The sequence below is a fragment of the Erythrolamprus reginae genome, chromosome 1 (genome assembly GCF_031021105.1).
Source record: "Erythrolamprus reginae isolate rEryReg1 chromosome 1, rEryReg1.hap1, whole genome shotgun sequence".
NCBI classification, from domain to species: domain Eukaryota; kingdom Metazoa; phylum Chordata; class Lepidosauria; order Squamata; family Dipsadidae; genus Erythrolamprus; species Erythrolamprus reginae.
In genome coordinates this window covers 363,711,134-363,733,702 of record NC_091950.1, presented here as the reverse complement: position 1 = coordinate 363,733,702, position 22,569 = coordinate 363,711,134, and the positions used below count along the sequence as shown (strand labels likewise).

The 22,569-nt window shown below is 36.0% G+C and overlaps 1 protein-coding gene across 3 annotated transcripts in view; it reads left to right on the top strand.

Moving 5' to 3' along the window:
- Nucleotides 1-22,569, top strand: part of KCTD3 (potassium channel tetramerization domain containing 3) — a 39,259-nt gene that overhangs the window by 2,472 nt on the left and 14,218 nt on the right. For all 3 annotated transcript variants that reach the window (XM_070734413.1, XM_070734414.1, XM_070734415.1), the window contains 9 exons: nt 3,778-3,831; nt 7,060-7,105; nt 7,526-7,599; nt 8,310-8,368; nt 9,590-9,670; nt 10,230-10,352; nt 11,352-11,442; nt 15,697-15,887; nt 18,780-18,895. In XM_070734413.1, the coding sequence (XP_070590514.1) occupies nt 3,778-3,831; nt 7,060-7,105; nt 7,526-7,599; nt 8,310-8,368; nt 9,590-9,670; nt 10,230-10,352; nt 11,352-11,442; nt 15,697-15,887; nt 18,780-18,895 (835 nt within the window). The remainder of the gene's footprint in view (nt 1-3,777; nt 3,832-7,059; nt 7,106-7,525; nt 7,600-8,309; nt 8,369-9,589; nt 9,671-10,229; nt 10,353-11,351; nt 11,443-15,696; nt 15,888-18,779; nt 18,896-22,569) is intronic.

Sequence of the window (22,569 nt, the reverse complement as noted above, 5' to 3'; positions counted from 1 at the left end):
ATCAGTACAGAATAAGTTGATTAAACTAGGTGACAGTGGCAGAAAGAAGTATCACAACTTAATTAGATGTAAAAGCAATATATTATAAAGAGAGACATAAAGAGGAAATTGCAGTTCTTGTTGACAAAGGATAATCAGTTTTGGTGGCTTCTTCCTAACATGCATTAAAGATTGTTATGCTTACTATCTAGGGAGTATGTCAGAGAGCCTTAAGCTAAGTATGGCTTAGAGCCTAATTGAGACATGCTGAATCAAGATTCCAGGAATTTCTGCCAAGTTCTTTCCTATTGAATTGAGCACACATGAATACTATACATGCTGATTATGCTATTCTCTTGTGGATAAGCTGCATTATGCAAAGCATAGAAAAGTAGAAAGAAATAATAAGCTTGAGATGAACAAATGGAAATATATAGGTAAATCTACTTTATAAACACACCATTCACTCATGTCCTATTATTCTTAATAATAATTAACTTTATGCACCATCTGAATCCTAATGATTCTGGGCAGTTATTTTCCAGAAACATCTTTGTTTTTATCAATCCATGTATCCTTCCCCTCATTCACTCTTCCTTCATGTTTCTGTTTTGTAATGTGGTTAATTGTCTTTCTGTCTGCATGACAAGTCTATCTCAGCGTTTTGTTTGGGGGTTTTTTAGTTTTGAATTTGCATTCATTTAGGATTTGACATTTATCTCTTGTTTTACCAAAAATATAGGTAGTCTTAACTTATGATCAGTTGTTGAGCAGCAAAAAATGTATGCCCATTTTGGAAATAGATTTGGACTTCTGACTAAGAGATTTGCTTAATAACTGCCTTAAAAATGGTTGAAAAAGATGGGCCTGGTCATGTGGTGCATTTATTTAATGACCACAATGACTTATGACTAGAATTCTCATCCAGTTGTGGTTGTAAATTGAGGACTAACTGTATTTCTTCAAATGTCCCACAGTTTATTTTTATATGTCTCTTGAGATAACCAAATTACAACAACAGTCTATTCTGTGTGGCAGAACATCAGCTATTTGAAAACATTTTATATGAGCTACTCTTTATAAGGCATAATTTCCAGATCCCTTACCATTTTAGTAATCATCTTCAAAAGCTGTTTAATTTTATCCTCACCCTTTATAACGCTAGCCAAAACTGGACAAAATTCTTCAGTAGGGTCCAAGCAGGACAAATTAGAGTGGAAAACCTACCCATTTTAGCATATGCTTTTTTAAAACTAACAATAAACTTTCTCACAATCATACACTTGTCAATTATTCATCATTAAAATTCGCATTTACATTTTGAAAAAGATATATATATATTGTTTGTTTGTTTGTTTGACTTCTATGCCACCCAATCCCGAAGGACTTAGGGCGGCTTACAAAATAGAATACAAATACAAAAGATACAAAGTATTAAGTGAAGTCAAATATAATGTCTAACAATAACCCCATTAAAAAACCATTTATAATAAAAAGACATAATCACATATATACACACCATACATACAATTTGGCCATGAAGGATGTACAATTCATGGCCCCCAGACCTGCCGGCAGAACAGGTCTTCATGACCTTACGGAAGGCCAGTAAATTGGGAGCAGTACAGATGTCTGGGGTAGTTAGTTTCCTAGAGCCAGGGCAGCCACAGAGAAGGCCTTCCCCCACGGTCCCATGAGCCTGCATTGCTTAGTCGACAGGACCTGGAGGAGGCAACATTTGTACAGCTTGATAATTCAACAATAGTCGAGGTCATATATATTAAAATCAAATCATTATTATGGTCAAAGACCAGCGTAAGAAAAGTGTGGTTCAGCCAGGTAAAAAGCATATAAAATACATCAGAGTCTAAAACTAATAATTATAAAGGTATTAAACCAAAAGTCTATATAAAAACAAAAGCTTAAAAGGAAGGATGAAAATGTTAGAAGATTGTAGGGGATAATAAAGGTTAATAAGAGGAAAGTTAGCTACATTATAGTATAAAGCACTCTAGTATGATGAGTTGAGTGTTCATTAAAGTAGTTTATGGCACAGATCTGAAGGATTTTAAATGCTGGTCTGGCTCTGCAGAACCTAGCAAGATTATATGTTGTAAGAGGGCTAGTATTTGAAAGCATTAGGGAGGTGCAAAATTGTCCTGTGCATCTTAGGTATTTTATTTATTTATTTAGTAAAATGTATGCATCAATTATGAGATTGAAGCTAGTACAAATGTTTTTGGAATGCAAGCCCTGGAGAAGCACAGACTCTCTGGTTTTTGTGTGTCCAGTCTTAGAGTCATCATCTTTCTAGTCAGGGAGAACTGAAAAAAGAGCATGCCAGGTGCCAAATTATAGGCTCTCAAGGTCTTTAGGGTGCTTCAAGATTAGTTAATTATGTCATAGGGAAAACAGTAGGATTGTTGGATTCACTGGCAATAAAGGTTGGGGTCCTGGATAAATCTAGTTGCTGCTCTGTGTTCACTACAGCTATTTAATGGATGTTTTGGCCTGATTATATCCCTCAGTGAGAAAAAGACCTGGAGAGAAACTCAAAGATGGGATTTTAAGTGCCACTGTCTTTTTCCTACAATAACTCATGCTTTAATTATAGTATGTTGCTCAAAGCAGACATAATAAGCCAAACAGCTAATTCAAGTATGGCTCAGCAATAAGAATTTCCCAGACTTATCTTCCCTGTTCCAAAGTTGTTGTATCTCATAGATTAACTTATTTAGTCTATGAGCAAAGATAGGTCTGGTGTAACCATCTATTATGTTGCTCCTTTTAAACCAAGGAACCAGTCATTTAATATTTGACAAACCTTAAATAGAAAGGTGGCAATTGTCCTTCGGGATTGGGCAGCATAGAAGTTGAATAAATAATAATAAAAGCACTTTGTTCCACTAATAAAACTGTTTATAGATCTTTGAATTTAAATCAAAGCAATTTACCATGCAATATTTTTATATGAATATTATTAAGTGAAAAATAGAAATCTATATTATACTCATCTGCAAACAGACCATCTTAACTGCTTTAATATATAAGAGTAACAACTCTTAATCAAAATGTTGTAGAAGAAATGTTGAAACAACCTTTAATTGTGAAATTGGTTTATTTGTGACTTCCCAGAGTCACTTTTGTTAGATGGGCTGCTGTATAAATTGGATGGATATAATGTGTATACTAGTGTTCACTAATAGCTTCCTCTATGTGTGTGTGTATTTAGAATTGAAGACACATATTTAAAATCACTTACATGACTAGAAAAGAGCATAATATTGCTTTCTATTTTATCTCGACTATTTTAACTATTTTACAGAAACTGTTTTACAGTACTATTTTCTGTAACTATTTTACAGAAACTGTTTTACAGTAACTTGAAAATAAATAATAGGAATAAATTATCAGGTGATGAATGCTCCCCACTTCCCCATTGCTTTAAGGTACATTTTGTCAGTCAAGATTCAAATAATTAAACTCAAGCAAGGGCCTGGTACTCACCCAATATAATCTGTATGCTGTAATCAAAACTTCCTATATCTTCCATTTCAAAAGCAGCTTTTTGAAGAAAGTCGGGGATCAAACTAGAATTGTTTTTTTCCATTCAATAAGCAATCAAGCCACATGAACGCGTTTGATTTATTATGAAGTTGGAAAGTAAAAATAATTAGGTCTGTAATAAGTGACAAAATTATTTCTTCATCAGGTCAAGTTTTAACATATTTATATTTACTACTGAAAACATATCTTGTTTTATTTGATTGAACCTGATTTTTCATCTGTCTTTTCTAGGTTCAGTACTTCACGACAAACACTAATGTGGATTCCTGACTCCTTTTTTTCGAGGTATTTTTGCCTTTTACTTAATTATGTCATTTTTACTTGAAAGAAGCTTTAAGGAGACTAACTCCCTCTTAATTGGGAAACCCTAATAGATTATGTCAAGAGGTTTGGGTTTTTGTTTCTCTCTTTACATTGGGAAGCTTTATTATTGAATTTTGTCTTGTAACAAAGCAACCTGGCTCCCTTTCTTATTGTATTATCTGTATTAAAAACAAGTTAATAATTTGAGGGAACATTACTGTCTTGTGGATTATGTAAAATACGAATAATTTTTGCCCGATGTTTTTGTAATGAAATTGCACTCTTATTTTTTTTCCTAACTTTGCTACCATATTTAGGCCAAAATTGTCTGAAATTGCTTTTAGCCTTTTTGTGTGTGTTATTGATTATCTTTTGATTTATAATATAAATGTCGAACTGAAATAGCTGGTGTACATTTTGCTGTTCTTTGTACAGCAAATTGAGGATTACATTTTGTCACTGATATTTATAGACAAAATTCGAACAGGATGCTACCTAGTTAACTGAGTTAGTAATACTCTAATGGCTGCTATTTTTCTGTAGTCAATATTTTCAGATAGCAGAGAGGAGAGGATATTGAACTCCTTTCTCATAATGCTGTTCCATCTCCACCATACTCAGATTGCTTTTTCTGCTATGAGATTCCAGTTTTGTACACTGCTCAAAAAAATAAAGGGCACAGTTAAACAACACAACTCCGAGTCTTCGGAGAGGGGCGGCATACAAATCTAATAAATTATTATTTAATATGATTCCAGGCAAATCAACCTTCTGTGAAATCAAACTGTCCACTTAGGAAGCAACACCGATTGACAATCAATTTCACGTGCTGTTGTGCACATTCAACTTTGTACAGAACGAAGTATGCAGTGAGAATATTTCATTCATTCAGATCTAGGATGTGTTATTTGAGTGTTCCCTTTATTTTTTTTGAGCAGTATATTACTGGTAGTTGAATAATGAGTTTCAGAATGAAAATGGCAGGTAAACAAAGGATAAAGCGCTGACAGCTTGGGTCCTTGAGCACATGGGAGCTATTAAATTCTACTAAGATCCATAATGAAATTATCAACAACCTTATAATTTGAAATTTTACTTGGCTACTTTTTATTCCTAACTCTTATGAGTAGAAATGGATAGAAATACAGCTGCTTTTCTGTTTCTCTTGCTTCAACCAGCTTTAGATGCATTCACTATCCAAGGTTCATTTTACTTCGATAAGAGTCCTCCATAATGAAATGCTTGAGGGCTCAATCTCTTATTCCCATAGTATGGTGACTGGAACCCATCCACTCAGAAATGAGTGAAACCGTACTTCCAACCCCTAATCCTCACAGACAAAATAAAAGCATATTTTGGATGGCGATTGACTGCTGCCAAGAGATTTAGCAGTTGGCCTTTCTCTGTCTTAAGTCCCACCATTTGGTCATCCACAAGAGCAACCAATGAGGAGTTTCTGTCCCATGCTCAGGTGTAAACATTGATTGGAAAGGGTTCATATTTCTTTTTCCAGATCCCTTTGCAGCTTCCATTCCATAACCTATTGTAAAAGATTGGAGACTAGGTAGTAATTACGAAGTTTTAGGTAGATCCTAAGTTAGCCTCTTACAAAAGGGTTATACCAGGGTCCTCTTTAGGTTTTTTTAAAATCAAACATGCTCTTTGCTATAAAGAGTGAAAAGAGTGAGTCCTAGAAAAATGAGGCTATTTTTTTTAAAAAAAACATTCTTTAGTATTTTATAATTCTTTCCTAACCTTATTTTTGTATAATTGTTACAGAAATCTAAGTCGAAAAGACATTACAGGTAATCCTTGACTTACAACAGTTCACTTAGTGACCGTTTGAAGTTACAATGGCACTGAAAAAAGTGAGTTATGACCATTTTTCACACTTACGGCCATTTTGGCATTCCCATGGTCATGTGATTTACATTCGGATGCTTGACAACTGATTCACACTTATGATGGTCACAGTGTCCCTAGGTCATGTGATCACCCTTTCTGACAAAGTCAAAGGGGAAATTTACTTAACAACTGGGTTACTAATTCAACTGCAGTGATTCACCTAACAGATTTGTAAAATAGGACAAAACTCACTTAACAAATGTCTCACTTAGCAACATAAATTTTGAGCTCCATTGTGGTTGTAAGTTAAGGACTACCTGTACTCTCTTGAAAAATATAGTTCCATCATGGTTTATGCTGATGAAACCTGAACACAAAATGTGCGTTTTGTGTGCGTGCATAAATTTATAAAATGGACTTTTCTATACCTAAAAAAAAATTACCCAAATATTTCTACTATGCAATGCTCTTCATACTTTTCAAATTTGTTTTGATTGGCTGCAGGAATAATATAGGACATGATTTAGGTGTAATGTGGATGAAATTATAATTGGTAGAAATCACCTTGCCCCTTAGGGGAGCTAACAATCCAAAGCATTTAGTAACAGAAACAGAAATGGAAGGAACCTTGGCGGGGTGAAATATGTCCAGTTCGCTCGTGCCTGTCAGTTGTCGGAGAGCCAGTCATGAAGGTAGTGCAAAGCTCCATCTACTTGCCCGGATGCCACCATTTGGGTTCTTTTACCCTCTGCGCATGCACAGAATGCTTTGTGCATGTGCAGAGAGGAAAAGAACCCAAATGGTGGCATCTGGACAGGTAGGTGGAGCCTTGCGCTGCCTTTGTGACCGCCTCTCTGACAACTTGGCAGGCATGAGCAAATGGCGAGCATTTCACCCCTGGACCTTGAAGTTTATCTAATCCAACTTGCTGATATAGGAGACTTATACTATTTTTGGTAAATGACTGTCCAGTCTCTTAAAAGCCCCCAATGATGAGGTACCACAGTTTCCGAAGATAATTAGTTGATTGTTCTAATTGTTAGACATTTTCTCCTTAATTCCAGGTTGTTTCTCTCCTTGATTAGTTTCCATCCATTGTTTCTTGTCTTGTCTTCAGGAGCTTTTATAAATAGGTTGGCTCCCTTTTACTTCTGGCAGGCCTTCAAGAATTGTAAAGACTGCTGTCATATTAACCTTGGTCCTTCTTTTCAGTGGACTAGGAATACACAGTTCCTGCAATTGTTCTTCGAATGTTACAGCTTCTAGGCCCCTAATCATCTTTGTTGATTCTGAATATTTATTCGGTTTATCTTTTTCTCTGTCTCTTATTTAAATTAGATTGTAATTTAGATTTGTTGATTTCAGTTTGTTGAGTGGGAGAATTTCAACACTGAAGGACGAAACTGGTGCTGTGAGTATTTTGCTTTTTAATAGTATTATAATGTGAAAATTGGTTAGATTTGTTTTCTGGTAAAAGTGTTGGATTCAAAATAATTCATATAAGCTTAACTGAATAAATGCAAACATGTTATAACTGTACGTCAGAATAAAGTAATACACTGTATGATGTTGACTTGAAATAATGCTTAGATAATCAGGCATTTGGGGTGAGACTTGTTACCAAAACAGCTTGTTTTAAATCTGCATGCTGTAGTTTCTAGCAACTTTGACAAGCTCAAAACTCAAAAAATTGAAAATTGAAATTTTAATGCACGTTTAAGTTACATTAACTGAAATAAATATGTCTTTAGCCTACATAATTATGACAGGGTTGCTTTCCTAATTTAAAATGTCCTTGCAAGCAAATAAACCATCTCTCTCTTCTTTGTAGATATTTATTGATAGAGATCCTGCAGCATTTGCACCGATTTTAAATTTTCTTCGAACAAAGGAATTAGAGCTGAGGTAAGTTAGATTTTTCTATTAAACTCTTTCAGGAGGAAACTCTTTCAGGAGGAAAAGTAATTAAAAATAGTGTTAAGATCACTGGTTCTTGTGTGTAAATATGCGTGATACAATACAATGCAATACAATTTCCCTGGGTTACACAGAAAATCTGTTTTCCCAAATCACATTCAGAATTTGTAAGGAAATATTTGGGTTCTTCTAACAGATATTTTTAATTTTTAAACCTTTTAGTAAAAGGCTTAACCTATCTATGCTTAAAACCTAAATTGTTCATTTGTTTTTATATGATCTGCCTCTATCAGAAATTCTGTGATCTAATCACAAAAGGCTGCTTCATAACATTTAAGGCTGTATCCTGAAAAGTTTCAGTTTTGAGGAGTTCTGTAGCCCTGATGAAGCCAAGGAAGCCATTATCTTGTGTATCTATCTTAAGTCACCTTCATATACCCATTCTATTTTATATTTTATACTGAGCTTTTGATTGGATCCTTAGCACATCACATCTTTTTTTTAAAAAGTGGACTTAGCAGTTTAAGTTTAAATTAATATGCTTCCAGTTTTAATATCTGTACAGTTTCCTATATGTATGCATATTGTTAAGTTTAAGCATTTTGTTTCTAGTTGAATCTAACAATATTAATCTATGGGTTGGAAAATTACATTTAATTTGCAACTAATATTTTTATTCTATTTTCTGTGTTTTGCAGAGGAGTAAGTATCAATGTACTCAGACATGAAGCAGAATTTTATGGAATCACACCGTTAGGTAAATATATATATATAAATATTTGAATCACTAGATTGAACTTGGCAACTAATTTAATTATAGGTAGTTCTCGACATGCAAAAGTTCATTTATTGACCGTTCAAAGTTATAACAGCACTAAAAAAAGTGATTTATGACCGTTTCTCACATATAACCGTTGCAGCACCTCCATGATCCAGTGAATAAAATTCAGATGCTTGGCAACTGACACATATTTATGATGGTTGCAGCATCCCAGCATCATGTGATCACCTTTTGCTACCTTCTGACAAGCAAAATCCATGGGGAAGCCAGATTCACTTAACAACCGGATTCCTCATTTAGCCACTGCAGTGATTCATTTAAGAAATGTGTTAAGAAAAGTTGTAAAATGGGACAAAACTCACATAACAAATTTCTCACTTAACAGCATGCATTTTGGGTTCAATTGTGGTCATAAGTTGAGGGCTACCTGTATTCTTCTCGTGAATGATAGGAAATCAGAATGAAAATTGAAACCTATATATGTAATAAAGTACTGAGATGAAAGTAGCCAGCCAGAATTTGTTTTGCTGAAAAATACGGAGTTATCTGAAAAACAAAATGTTCTATTTCTTGGTAAGCGTTGAGCTACAGCCACACGGTTCCTTCTGGAACTCATCATTTCATATCCAGAAGCCATTTGGAAGAAACAATGCCTCATCCCAAGATAGCTGCCAGCAGTAACCATTTCTATGATTTTCATCTTCAAGAGTGGAGCATATGCTAAATAGGGCATACAATGGCATTTTGTGTTTCTTGTTGTTTTACAAGAGATATACTTAGTTCTTCATAAATATTAGTGGCTTTCTTAATCCACCAGAATTTATTTCTGTAGATTTTTTTTTATTTTTTCTGTCTGTGTTTATAACCTTTCTTTTTTATAATGTTAGTTGTGTAAAGCACATCGGGTCACTTGAAAACCAAAATTAATAAAATACATTTTTTTTTAAAAAAAATGTGGCATTCTAGAGTCTGAAAAATCTCCAGATTCTTCCTACCCAAATATTTGAAAAATATGGGAGACGAGCTCATCCTTGAAATTAAAGTAGATGTGTTTTAAGTTTATTATTTGCATATTTCAAAGATAGTATAGCTTATCCACTTGTTTTCTTGGAAAAATAGCTTAAATAGAAATTATTTTGAAGTAAACTGTTTTATTGGAAGTGCATTTATGTATACATAAATACATTTCTCTTTCAGTAAAAAGATTGCTTTTATGTGAAGAACTTGAGCGTTCCTCTTGTGGTAGTGTACTCTTCCATGGATATCTCCCACCTCCAGGTACTGTTTCAGCTGATAGGTATCTCAGACTTTCCAATTGTTTTTCTGCTATTTTAAAAGAATAGTATCAGTTTGCTCTGTGATTTCCATGTATGAGAATCTTACTAGGCTCCTTTTATAAACTCTTCTGCCCTGTTGATATTAGTTTAACACATATTTTTCTCTGTCCTGTTAACACCAATGATACCTTTAAAGGTTAACTTTAACTTGTATACAATGTCTTTTGGAATTTGGGCACTAAGTGAGTTGTTAATTAAAATATATTGTTTTAGGACTGGTAAAGTGGTTTATTTGGCATTGTGATGTCTGTGCTGTTTTAGAAGAGCCCTGGTATCCACAAACCATGGCAAACTATGGCTCCGAGTCTACGGAGAGGGGCGGCATACAAATATAATTAATAATAATAATAATAATAATAATAATAATAATAATAATGATGATAATAATGATAATAATGATAATAATTTAAAGTTGTAATTATTTTATTTATAGCTTAACAATTACACATAAGAATGAGAAACAGTGATAGTAAATTAAAGACATATCCTTTCTCTCTTAGGCATTCCAAGTCGAAAAATCAATGGTTCTGCAGGAATACCTCAGAACGGCTCTGAAGGTGAGGTGCGAACAGGCAATTTGCAGCCTTCACTAACTGGTACTGGTGAAGAGACAGTTAAAGTAGGTGAGAAAAATTTTGAATGTTGTTATGAATACACATGATTTTTGCATTCATATGTTTGTGGTTGAAAATTATTGAGTGCAGAACTACCATATTTTTTGGAGTATAAGATACACTTTTTCCCTCCTAAAAGAGGGTGGAAATGTGGGTACTTCTTATACACTGAATACAGCCATTTTTGACCTCCAAAAACTATGCACCACATGTCCTTTTTTTTTTCTTTTTTCTTTTTTGCAAAATCAGGGTATGCAGAGAGTTTTGGGGGTCCTGTAGGGGCTGGGGGGCAAAAATGAGAAGAAAATGGGCTATTTTTTCACAAAAAAACAGGGCATGTAGAAGGTTTGGGAGTCCTGTACAGTGATCCTGGAGGCTGGGGAGGGCAAAAACTTCTTTGTTGTTTACTTCTTCAAAATCTTGGTGCGTCTTATATTCTGGTTCATTTTATAGTCCGAAAAATACAGTATGTCTTAATTTGATTCTTTAGTGTCACCGTTGGGTTTCAATTGTGAACATAGAAATTAGGCTTTCAGTTGCTACTGAGATTCCATTTTTAAAAATTGTACTATACATAAAGCACCTAAAAGCATGGCCAATGAAGTACATATCTTCATTTTTGAAGGCATTTGCATTCAAAGAGTAAGGTGCTGCACATTCACAATTAACAAATGTAACGTATTTAATCTACATGTAAATACTAATTGTATTGCAGGGCTCCTGGAAAAGGCTCCTGGAAGTACCTTCATCTTCACATTTTAATTTTTGAGATTTCCTATGCCACAAGATGGATACAATTCATGCCTATCTTGGTAGCATTAAAAGATAGATTTTTGTCCATGGGATTAAATTTCAGAACTCTTTATTTTGTGCTAATATTAAATTACATATTTGCATAATCACAATGTGGGATTTCAGAAAATACAGTGCCACTGATCTGTTCATTGAAATAATGATAAACTTTATCTTCATCTTTGTTTTGCCTTTAAAAACAAAACAAAAAACTAGGGATTCCTGTGGATCCTCGAAAAGTTTTGATAGTGGCTGGCCACCATAACTGGATAGTAGCTGCATATGCTCACTTTGCAGTTTGTTACAGGTAAGCACAAATTACTAACGCTATGATTTGTTTTATCTTTTATTATTTCTATATTTTATAAAATATTAATCAAATGCACAGTGATAGAGGGGATATTTTAGATGAACACAAGTTCATCATTTTTAATGGCCTAAAATTAAGCATGGACATTTTCATCATTCTCTTCCTTCACAATACATTATAAAACGTATTTTCCAAAGATGAGACATGTTGCCCAATATTAAGCCACTTTATTTAAAACAAGGTTGTTGCTTTTTTCCTTTGAAGTACACAGAATCAGGTGGTGGAGGAAATTAACTCTCCTAGTTCCTGTTTTCTGAGAGAGAAAAGTAATATATGTGTTACTAATATATGTATTGCTTCCAGTTGTTTCACTAGAAACTTTTAATGAATCTGAAAAGTTTGGTATATATTCTTTGCTACATACCATGATAGAAATGTTATAATAAGCTAAATTAGATATCGTTAATAGGATATATTATCATAAATTGCTTTAATTATTTTATGTAAGACATATACAGTAATACCTCGTCTTATGAACTTAATTGGTTCCGGAAGTAGGTTCGTAAGGCGAAAAGTTCGTAAGACCGGTCGGACGTCTTCGTGACGTCAAAGCTCCACCCATGGAATTCCATATTGGGATTCCCTACCTCCTTTCCAGCCTCCAGATCAGCCGAAAACGCCGCCGATCGCAAAAACGGCGCTCTGCCAAGTGGCGCCGCCCGGATGTCACCTTCTGAAACAGCTGGGCACTCCTTGACGGCCTCCCGAACCCGAGCCCGAACTTCCGGGTTTGGCGTTCAGGAGAACGCCGAGAAGCCCCCTGGCTGTTTCAGAAGGTGACAGCCGGGCGGTGGCGCTTCTTGGCGGCCTCCCGAACCCGAAAATTTCGGGTTCGGGAGAACGCCGAGAAGCCCCCCGGCTGTTTTAAAAGGTGACAGCTGGGCGGCGGCACCCAGCGGAACGCCATTTTGCGATCTGCGGTGGGTTCATAAGCCAAAAAGAGTTCGTAAGAAGAGGCAAAAAAATTTCGAACCCCGGGTTCGTATCATGAGGGGTTCATATCATGAGGAGTTCATATCACGAGGTACCACTGTATTAGTATGAACTTCTGTGTGATTGTAAGATCCTGAAAGCCACTACATTCAGTGTACGTTAAAAAAAGAATGTACTGCCATGCTACTATGTGCCCAGTCTGACACATTAAACAGTTTGTCTTAATTAGTCAATAATATTTCCAAATCATAGAATTATAGTGTTGAAAGAGGCAATTGAGACATAGGCCTGAACATCTCAGTGCAGTAATCCAAACATCTAGAATCCACTTAAACATACCCAGTTATAAAGGAATTTACAGTACTACCAGTAGTCTGAGTAATTGGTTCTGCAGCAATCTGCTGAAACTGTCACTACATTTGACTAACTACTCTAACTTAGTCCCGAGGATAATGTGCTTGTTATATAGCAGTTCTGAATACAAAGATATGGACTTGATTGATTGATTGATAATATTCCATCAAGTCAAGTATCTAGTCTTAGTGCTCACATAGCTAGATTTTCTCCATGATAATCTGCTTCTCGTTTGCTTATTCAGGTCTTCCAATGGTGCAGCCATTGCCATTGTAATGAGTCCACCTATCATAATAAACTGGTAGTCCTATAGTGAGACAGTACTGTACCATGTGTTTGATAGACACCGCCTACGGAGATTATCATTTTAAGTCATTCAGTTTCTTTAAAGCAATAATTATATTCAGACTCTAGAAAGACCTAGGGAAATGATGGCGAACCCTTTTCTTCTTGTGTGCCTAAATAGGAGTGTGTGTGGGCTTGCGCACACAACCTCCCGCGCATTCCACATTGCGCATGCGGGCATCCCTAAGCCAGCCCCTCATTGGGACATTTTTCACCCTCAGGCTTCTCTGGAGCCTCCGGAGTACAAAAAATGGCCCAAAAGGCAAACTGGAAGTTCCGAAAAACGGACTTCTGGTTTGTCCATTGGACCATTTATTGCACTCCGGAGGCTTCAAGGAAGCCCTCTGAAGGGTGAAAACGGCGTTCCCCAAGGCCAAAAATCAGCTGGTCAATGCGCACATGTATGCTGGAACTAATATAGGGCAATATTTTGCATGCCCTTAGATATGGCTCTGTGTGCTACCTGTGGCACGTGTGCCATAGGTTCGCTATCACAGACCTAGGGTCTTTTTCAAGAAAAAATTTGAAACAATTTCTCTGTAAAATTAAATGATCAGTACAGTTAGACCTTGACTTACAATAGTGTCTGTTTGAAGTTACACCAGTACTAAAAATATATATATATTTTCGGCCATTTTTCTCACTTATGATCACTGCGGCATCCCCATGGTCATGTGATCAAAATTCAGGCGCTTGGCAGCTGACTCATATTTATGACGGTTGCAGTGTCCAGCGTTATGTGGTCATTTCGTGATCTTCTGACAGACAAAGTTAGTGGGGAAGCCGATTTCACCTCACAGCCGTGTTACTAACTTAGCGACTGCAGTGAATCACTTAACAACTGTGGCAAGAAAGAACATAAAATGGGGCAAAACCTCACTAAACATACATCTCATTTAGCAGTAGAAATTTTTGGCTCAATTGTGGTCATAAGTCCAGGAGTACCTGTACTTTGATTTGATTGTTGATTCAAAGCAGCAATTGGATCACACTTGAATGATTATTTCTATTTAGAAAAACCTGAAAAGCACTTTGGATTTCATAATAATGCCATTTCTCATTTCCTGACTTAAGTTGTACTCTTCATGGGATTATAGTAATGGCAAGATGGCTACTTTCCACTGTAAAGTGTCATATCTGAATTTACATGTCTTTACTTGGGCTGTGCCAAGTGTTTTGAATGCTGGCTATATGTCTTTCAATGGGTTGCTTTGACCTCATTGGAAGTGCATGATGTTGTTCCAGTCTTATTATTTAAAGATCAGATCATTTCTTGCAACGTTGGAAGAACCCATTTCAGATTCAAAATGATTTGAGCTCAAATCATTTTTTACACTTTACATCTGTATCAGCCTATATATATTCCTTCAGGGGTTAATACAAATTAAGGTAATAGGATGCCCTTGTAAAAATGAAATAGCTGTCATTTTCCTCTGAAACTCCATATGAAATTATTCTGAGGATTTCTAACATTTATAGCACATATTTCCAGCATGATTTATATTGCTGGTTTGCATGCAGCCAAGTTCCTAGCTAGTATGGTCACATCTTACTAGAAAGATAGGCTGTAAATCAAACAAACAAAAAAAAAATTAGGATAGTCATTATGCAAAGTGTTGCAGTGAGTGAGCTGATTTTGTTAGTTTTATATGCACTGTCACTTGACTTCTTTTCCTTGAATAACTTTTAGTAACCATTATGCTAAGTTGCAGCAACATAAAGATATTAGATAACATGCCTGTTTTATCTGAAAGACACCTGCTTTTTTCTGTTCTCTTTAGTTTCTTTATATATTTATCTTTTCTTACATCTTTCCTCCTTTCCTATTTATCTTTTTGTGCATTACATTGAAATTGTGGAGGTAGGCACTTTCTCATTCTTGATTCTGAAAACGATCTCTGAGAAATGTTGGAAGATAAATAATCATATATTTAATTTCCTTTTGTGGTTCTAAAAATTCTACTGATTTTGTTGTTTCATGTGCTTATTTGAGAAAACGACATAGGTATTGGAGAAAATATTTGGTTTTACTCTACTCTGAAATGCATCTTTTAAATAAATTAGAATTAAGGATTTATTGTAAGTCAGTGATTTGTGACAGCATCCAGGAATGAAATGCTCATGGTTTCCTTGTGCCATTCAGTTGTCGGAGAGCCAGTTGTGAAGCGAGCGTGAGGCTCCACCCACCTGCCAGGATGCCACCATTTGGTTTTTTTACCCTCTGTTCATGTGCAGAAGGTAAAAGAACCCAAATGGCAGTGTCCGGGTGGGTGGGCAGAGTTTTGCTCTCTCTTCACAACCGGCTCTCTGATGACTGACAGGCACAAGAGAACCGAGAGTATTTCACTCCTGACAACATTTATTTAAATTTTATCTTGTAGGTGTTAATTCTACCTTTCTTTAGTATTTTAACTTAACTGTAGCTTATAAGAGTGAATTAGAATGTTTCCAACCATTTTTCTGGCTTCTAGTGATTGGAAAACTCATTCGTATTGACGTTCCTATACATCTTAGAAGGCCAGCTGTAAGAAACATTTGTTCATATGTCTTTTTCCTTAGAATTAAAGAATCCTCTGGGTGGCAACAAGTTTTTACAAGTCCTTACTTAGACTGGACTATTGAACGTGTGGCTCTGAATGCAAAAGTTGTTGGCGGTCCACATGGTGACAAAGATAAAATGATTGCTGTGGCATCCGAAAGCAGTATCATTTTATGGAGCATCCAGGATGGCGGCAGTGGTAGCGAAATAGGTGAGCGTGTGTTGTGTTTCATTTCTTGATATATACAGTGTTCCCTCGATTTTCGCGGGGGATGCGTTCTGAGACCGCCCGCGAAAGTCAAATTTCCGCGAAGTAGAGATGCGGAAGTAAATACACTATTTTTGGCTATGAACAGTATCCCAAGCCTTCCCATAACACTTTAAACCCCTAAATTACAATTTCCTATTCCCTTAGCAACCATTTAGATTATTACTCACCATGTTTATTTATTAAAGTTTATTTAAAAAAATGTTTTTTAAAGGCAGACGAAAGTTTGGCAATGGCATGTGATGTGATCGGGCGGGAAAAACTGTGGTATAGGGGGGGAAACCGCGAATTATTTTTTAATTAATATTTTTGAAAAACCGTGGTATAGACGTTTCGCGAAGTTCAAACCCGCGAAAATCGAGGGAACACTTTACTGGTATTTTAATATGACTATACGTTTCTTTTCATAGGTTGAATTGGAGGGACTTGCAGTAAACAATTTTTTGTTAACCAAGAATATATTACTGAAATATTGTTTCTTGATATCTGCTGAATCTTAATCGATTATGTGCAGCTGTTATATATTTGATCATAGTCGACTTGAGAGAACACTCAATTAAAAAGGCCACAGACTCCCTCCTTTCTATTCACCGAAAACTAATTTGCTCTTAAAAACTGTCAATTTGCTAATTCTGAGCTTGTTAAATAATTTTACAAAATCAATGATATTTACTCCATTAACAGAGCAAATGGAACACAGTGCACGTGTATTATTTATATAAGTGTGGATATGATTGATTTATTGCATTGATTTTATAATGATTTAATAAGAAAGAGGATTTTTTTTTTTGGACACTGCTACTGGCTCATTTTTCTTGCAATGTTAGCAGCTCTGCCTTGGGAGAGAGAAATAATATTATCTGGAAAACAAAAACAAATCAGAAAAACGATGTGTTGTTACATGAACTCTCCAGAAACTGACACCATCTATGGAATATTATCAAGCCTGGCATCTCCTAGAAGCTGTTTCTCCCTTCACTGTTACTTACGTAATAAGCTGGTACTAGATGGCTGCTATAAGCAATATTTTACAGAGAAATCCCCTTAAGACAAGCATCTGTCACTACTTTTACCATTGTCTTCCCTCTGGATGGCATTATGAGTGTTGAGCTTAAATAAGAGTGACATTTTAAATTCCTTCAAACTATTCATGCTGTCTTCCTTGATTTCCCCGAACTTCTTCCAGAGTAATCATTTCTAGTAGTGTCTTTCCTTTTCTTGTTGCCTTGCCTTTTATGTACGCTGCTGAAAATAGCATAAAACCTCAAGGAAGGTCATATGGCCTGAAAAATGATTTGGCTTTTACTATTGTTTGGCATTTACGTATAACGTCTTCTGGAACAGACTCAGTCTGTGCAGTTTTACAATTCTGAGTGGCTTACGCTATATATTTTAATGTATTTTAAGATTTCTGCATATTAATGTAAAATATTTTAAGTACAGTATAAACGAAAGCTTAAAGACATTTATATCTACCAGACTTCTTTACAGGCCAAAACCATAGAATCTCCTGTCCTTTATTTTAAAGTAATAAAACACCTTTTTTCTTGTTAATTGTTCCTTCATAAAGCTTAAAGATAGAGGTGTTTTCTGGGTAGATTTTGATAGAAAGGGATAAAAAATACCTAAATCTGGTCACATTTGCATTTCTATCAAATAGCACTTTAGCAATTCTCAGTGGCTAACACAATATAAGTATTTGAACATAAGATATTTAAATTTGAATTTTTAAAACTAGGGTTTGATATTTGAGGGACCATCCTGTCATCAAATTTTTCTGTGTATTTGGCATGGGCAAACTGGACATGTTTTAACAATGTTAATTAATTAAACAATGACATTTTGCGGAATCCAAACAGTTTTGTGGACGTATGCTGGGGTGGGTTCTTCCCTGTTTGCACTGGTTCAATTGAACTGGTAATGTCACGATTATGTCACTGAACTGGATCGGTCAGTGTCGGTCTGTGGGCGCCACCATATTTATTTATTTATTTATTACTTACTTACTTACTTACTTACTTACTTACTTGGTCCTCGGAAAGGGGCGGAATACAAATCTATATTATTATTATTGTTGTTGTTGTTGTCGCCATCATCATCAACATCCAGCACTGCCTGCGTGGTTGCCATCTTTTTTTTTTTGGCTTTTTAAATACTTTATTTTATTTTTAAATTTTTCATTATTATGCATGCCCGTGTAAAGCACACATTCCCACAAGTCACACCCGCATAGTGCAGGAGGGAGCAAAATGGCAGCGAGTTAAGTAGGAACCCACCCCTGAAGCATACCTTTTCTCTCATGGCAAACTGCCCTATAGAATGATGTCCCCACCGCCAGAGATTTGGATGTCTCCCACCTTAATAAATATCCAGAAATGATTAAAAGTCTGGTTGTTTTCTCAGATCTTGGATAGAAACAGCACCTATAGTTTCTGGGTAGTAGTTGTTGGGTTTTTTGTGATACTACAATCTTCTGATTGCTTGTGGCTGTTTGGACATAGGTCGTCTTTTCTTTCAATTGTAAGCTTTTCGAAGTCACTGAAGAGTTGACCTCTAAATCAAATAACTAAGAACAAAATAAGTGAATCTTACCTTAGTCATTGCTGATGTAGCCTCAGCTTAAACATAGTCATGGCTATGTACCAAGACATTGGTATAAGTATTTATACCAACCAGTCTATACTTAAATATATTATAAGAGAGGCATTGATTACTAATGATATTGTTATACTTTTCAAAAGCATTTTTAATTGGAATTGAAATTATTTTTAAAAATTCCTAGACCCTTTTGTGCTTTTAATATACATCTATGTGTGGTTTTGTCTCTCCTGATAGGAATGTTTAGTCTTGGAGTCCCAGTAGATGCTCTTTTCTTCATTGGTAACCAGTTGGTAGCCACCAGTCATACAGGAAAAGTGGGAGTATGGAATGCTGTGACTCAACATTGGCAGGTACACATGAACAGAATTGCTTGCTGCTGTACATTATTAGTATTTTAAAAAGGACACCAACTTTTTATCAGTATATTTGTTCATTTTTAATGTGCTTTACTATTGCTGAAATATCTCTAATGTTTAATTTTCAAGTTTTATCATTTAGCTAGCATGAGTTGTAATCATTTAATTATTTTGCTGGAAAATTATTTCTATATAACAGGAAAGATGTTTGCCAAAGATGGAGCTGACACCTGTTACTATTTTTAATCTGGAAAGCAGGGCTTAAGACTTATTCCTGTTCTGTAGAAGTGACCACCCCTTTCAGAGACAAAGCACAGATTTTCTCTTGGCTCCAACTTGAGGGACAAACACAAAATATAAATGAGGAGGAGAAGGTAGTCTAGGAAAGAGAGCAAGATGTAATGCAAATTATGCCTGTCTTAGTGATCTGATTGGTTTGCTGAAAACAAGCTGCAGCCAATGGGCAGTATGATAGCTGAATATTAGAACCCAGGCGCACTCGGTCTTAAGCAGTTGCCCAGATTAGTAAATGGGCTGATCCAAGAGGCAGAAGAGATTCTAGAGACAGTGATGCAAAACAGAGGAGCCAAGCAAACCTGGCAGCAAGCATCCCAACCCTCTCAGCTTTATTGATTTTCCCATGGCACTTTTTTAGATGGAGTAGGTATCAGGTGGGGTTGCTCATGGGGAAAAAAATGGGAAAAAGAAACCCAAGCCATGAAAATGGCTATTACATATCTGAAACCCCTGGCAACTAAATTTGTTCTGCAGGTGGTTGGAAATAAGGCATATCTGTGAGGGTGAGCAAGCATGGGATGCTGCTATAATATCATCTTCCCAGATGTACAACAGATCTCTTCTGGAGCTGATTGATCTCATTGCAGGGGTGGATGGGACTCTTAAAATGGGAGTCCCACTAATAGATATTTACATGAGATAGATAGGATTACGTCTGCGGATATAATTGTTGGGCACATGATGTTATAGAGCAGGGGTGTCAAATTTGGGGCGTCATGTCATCAAGTGATGTATCATGACTTTTTCCTCCTTCACTAAAATGGGTGACCAGTGCGTGAGGCATCTGGGCCCCGACTATGACATCCCTGCTATAGAGTCAATTTTAACTATAGAGTCAATTTTAACTTCAGATAACCATTTCTGGGGATGCTGCTGGAGTATAGCCCTTTCATGTTGGATTCATCGTTTATGATCAACAACAATAGTTGGACTTAATATGAAATACTTTCCTTGTCTACCAGAAAGGAGAAAGATCCAGAGATCTTTCAAGGGGGGCCAGGAGTCAAATTGTTAACTACTGTTCTATGTTTGCTATTGCACATTTTTCTTTCATTTCCCAATTATTTTTGCTGGTGTGGCAAGGTTTTTTTTTGTTATAGTGAATTAATTTAGTTAATAAATTAAAAAATGGAATGACAATCACTAGAAGCCATGCATGCTACTGAAAGGAAAGGTTTCTTCCATGGGGCAGGAAGAAGTCTTAAACTCTGCTGTTTTGCTAGAAGAGGTAGAGTTAACCCAGCTATAGAGTAACCAGAAAGGGTTTTTGTGGTTGGTCAAATTATGTTTGTGTAAAATCGTGAATAATTTATTAATTTTATCATCTCTCTGAACTAATGATACATCATTTCTCAAAGGTAGCTATTTTATATTTCTGTTCTTGAATGCTTTACAACATTATGCATTCTGACAGTGGAAATAGAGATTCTTGGATTATACTCAAGACTGAAAGGCATTCATGCAAGAAGCAAACTTGGTAACACAACCAGATGGTTGTCTCTATAGCTCAGTGTAAAGAACTAAGGAAATCCAAGAGACTGCTGTGTAATTTTCAAGAGGCAAAAATGACCTAAGGCATAGACTTGGGTTAGTACATCACTGGTTGAATAAATCCTGATTTAACACATAAGTGACTGTCATGCCAATAAGTACTACAGGGAGAATTCAAGAAACCAAGTGATATAATTGTTATTTTTTGAAATCTTACAGGTGTCTCCTGAATATAGCTGAACTCCCTTTTAAAGGGTTGTTGTTGTTGTTTTGGTGAAATTTGCCTAATTCATTGGAAGGATTTGGGTAGTAAGCTGAGGTAGTCTGCTCATTCTCAAGCGAAATTCTGCTAGCGTAAATAGCATAGTCAAAAACTGGTATTCAAATAGGGTTGAGGTTGTTAGAACATTTTGGCCACAGTTTATTTGCATAATATATTAAAAGTGGGCATGCTTGCCAATTTAAGATGCTACAAAATTGCAATTACAAGGCAGAAAAATAAAATGATGATTTTGATAGGCTAGAAAAGTAAAATGAAAAATAATTGAATGAAATTCCAGAGATGTAAAAAATGTAAAACACAGAGATATAAATAAGTGTCGTTGATATGGGTGAAACAATCTTGGAATTATAGTTCATCTCAAGTTGATTATGTGCTAGTAATATGAATAACTGCTAGAAAGGCTAGTGCACCTTTACCCTGCATCAGTAAATGTAGGTTATAGGAAATAACTCCATTGCATCAAATTAGAGGAAATAAAGTACCAGTTGAATATTAGGGAAATCTTTCTAAAATGTAACATCTATTTGATAGAAGAACCAATTAGGTAATTGACCTCAGTGGCTGAAATGGCCTCTTTCAACTTAGTAATTTTTATGAATATCTTTAAAAATTTGCTTTTAAAAAGCTAATACAGTATAGCAGTTGGAACCAGGAGCTATGTTTTTCTTTATCCAATTATTCTAACTTTCTTTTTAGTTCTATATAGTTAGGTTGTATTAATAATCACTTCCTTTCTCCCATGGTCACTGGCTCATTGATTCCAATCACAAGTTTGCTGATCTCTCTTTTATTGGACTCATTTACCCAAGCCTGGCAAAGATCTGATGTCTTAAAGGGGAAGTTGGTTATCGTGGTTCCTCTCTCCTTCCAGATTTTATTCCCTCCCCCCATCCCCTTTCTGAAACAATATAACTTTTGTCATCCATTTCAGTAAGAATTGTTTTTGCAGTGCCTTCTGTTGGCTTCCATCTTATTTTTGAAGGGTTTCTGGAAGATCTTTTCTGAGTATCATCAGTGTTTCCTTTCTAGCTTTCTGGGTTTTTTCTCTCTTATGCAGAGTTCTTCTTCTGGCATCTCCCACTCCTGACATCTTTTTGCCTGCCTACCTACCAGAGTGCCAACTAACTTTTCAGACTGCAGATGAGGGAAGAAAACAAACTTCCCATCTTTTCTTCCCAGCTCATCTACCCAGACCTTTGAGACTATAGTGTGCCATTCTGCAGCTTACTTTGACTCATTCTGTCTGCGCCAGGGATGAAATGCTCTTGCTTTGTTCATGCCTATAAGTTGTCGGAGAGCTGGTCATGAAGGGAGCATGAGGCACCGGACACTGGATGCTGCCATTTGGGTTCGTTTACCCTCTGCACAGGCGCAAAGAATTCTGTGCATGTGCAGAGGGTAAAATGACTCAAAGTGGTGGCATCTGGTTGGTTGGTTGGTTGGTTGGTTGGAGCTTCGTGTTCCCTTCGCGACCGGCTCTCCGACAACCGATAGGCACAAGCAAACTAGGAGCATTTCAACCCTGATCTGGGCTTTTTCTTGTGCATCTGATACTGTTGTATTGACATTTAAAGATGGTGCATCCTTTATGTTTCTC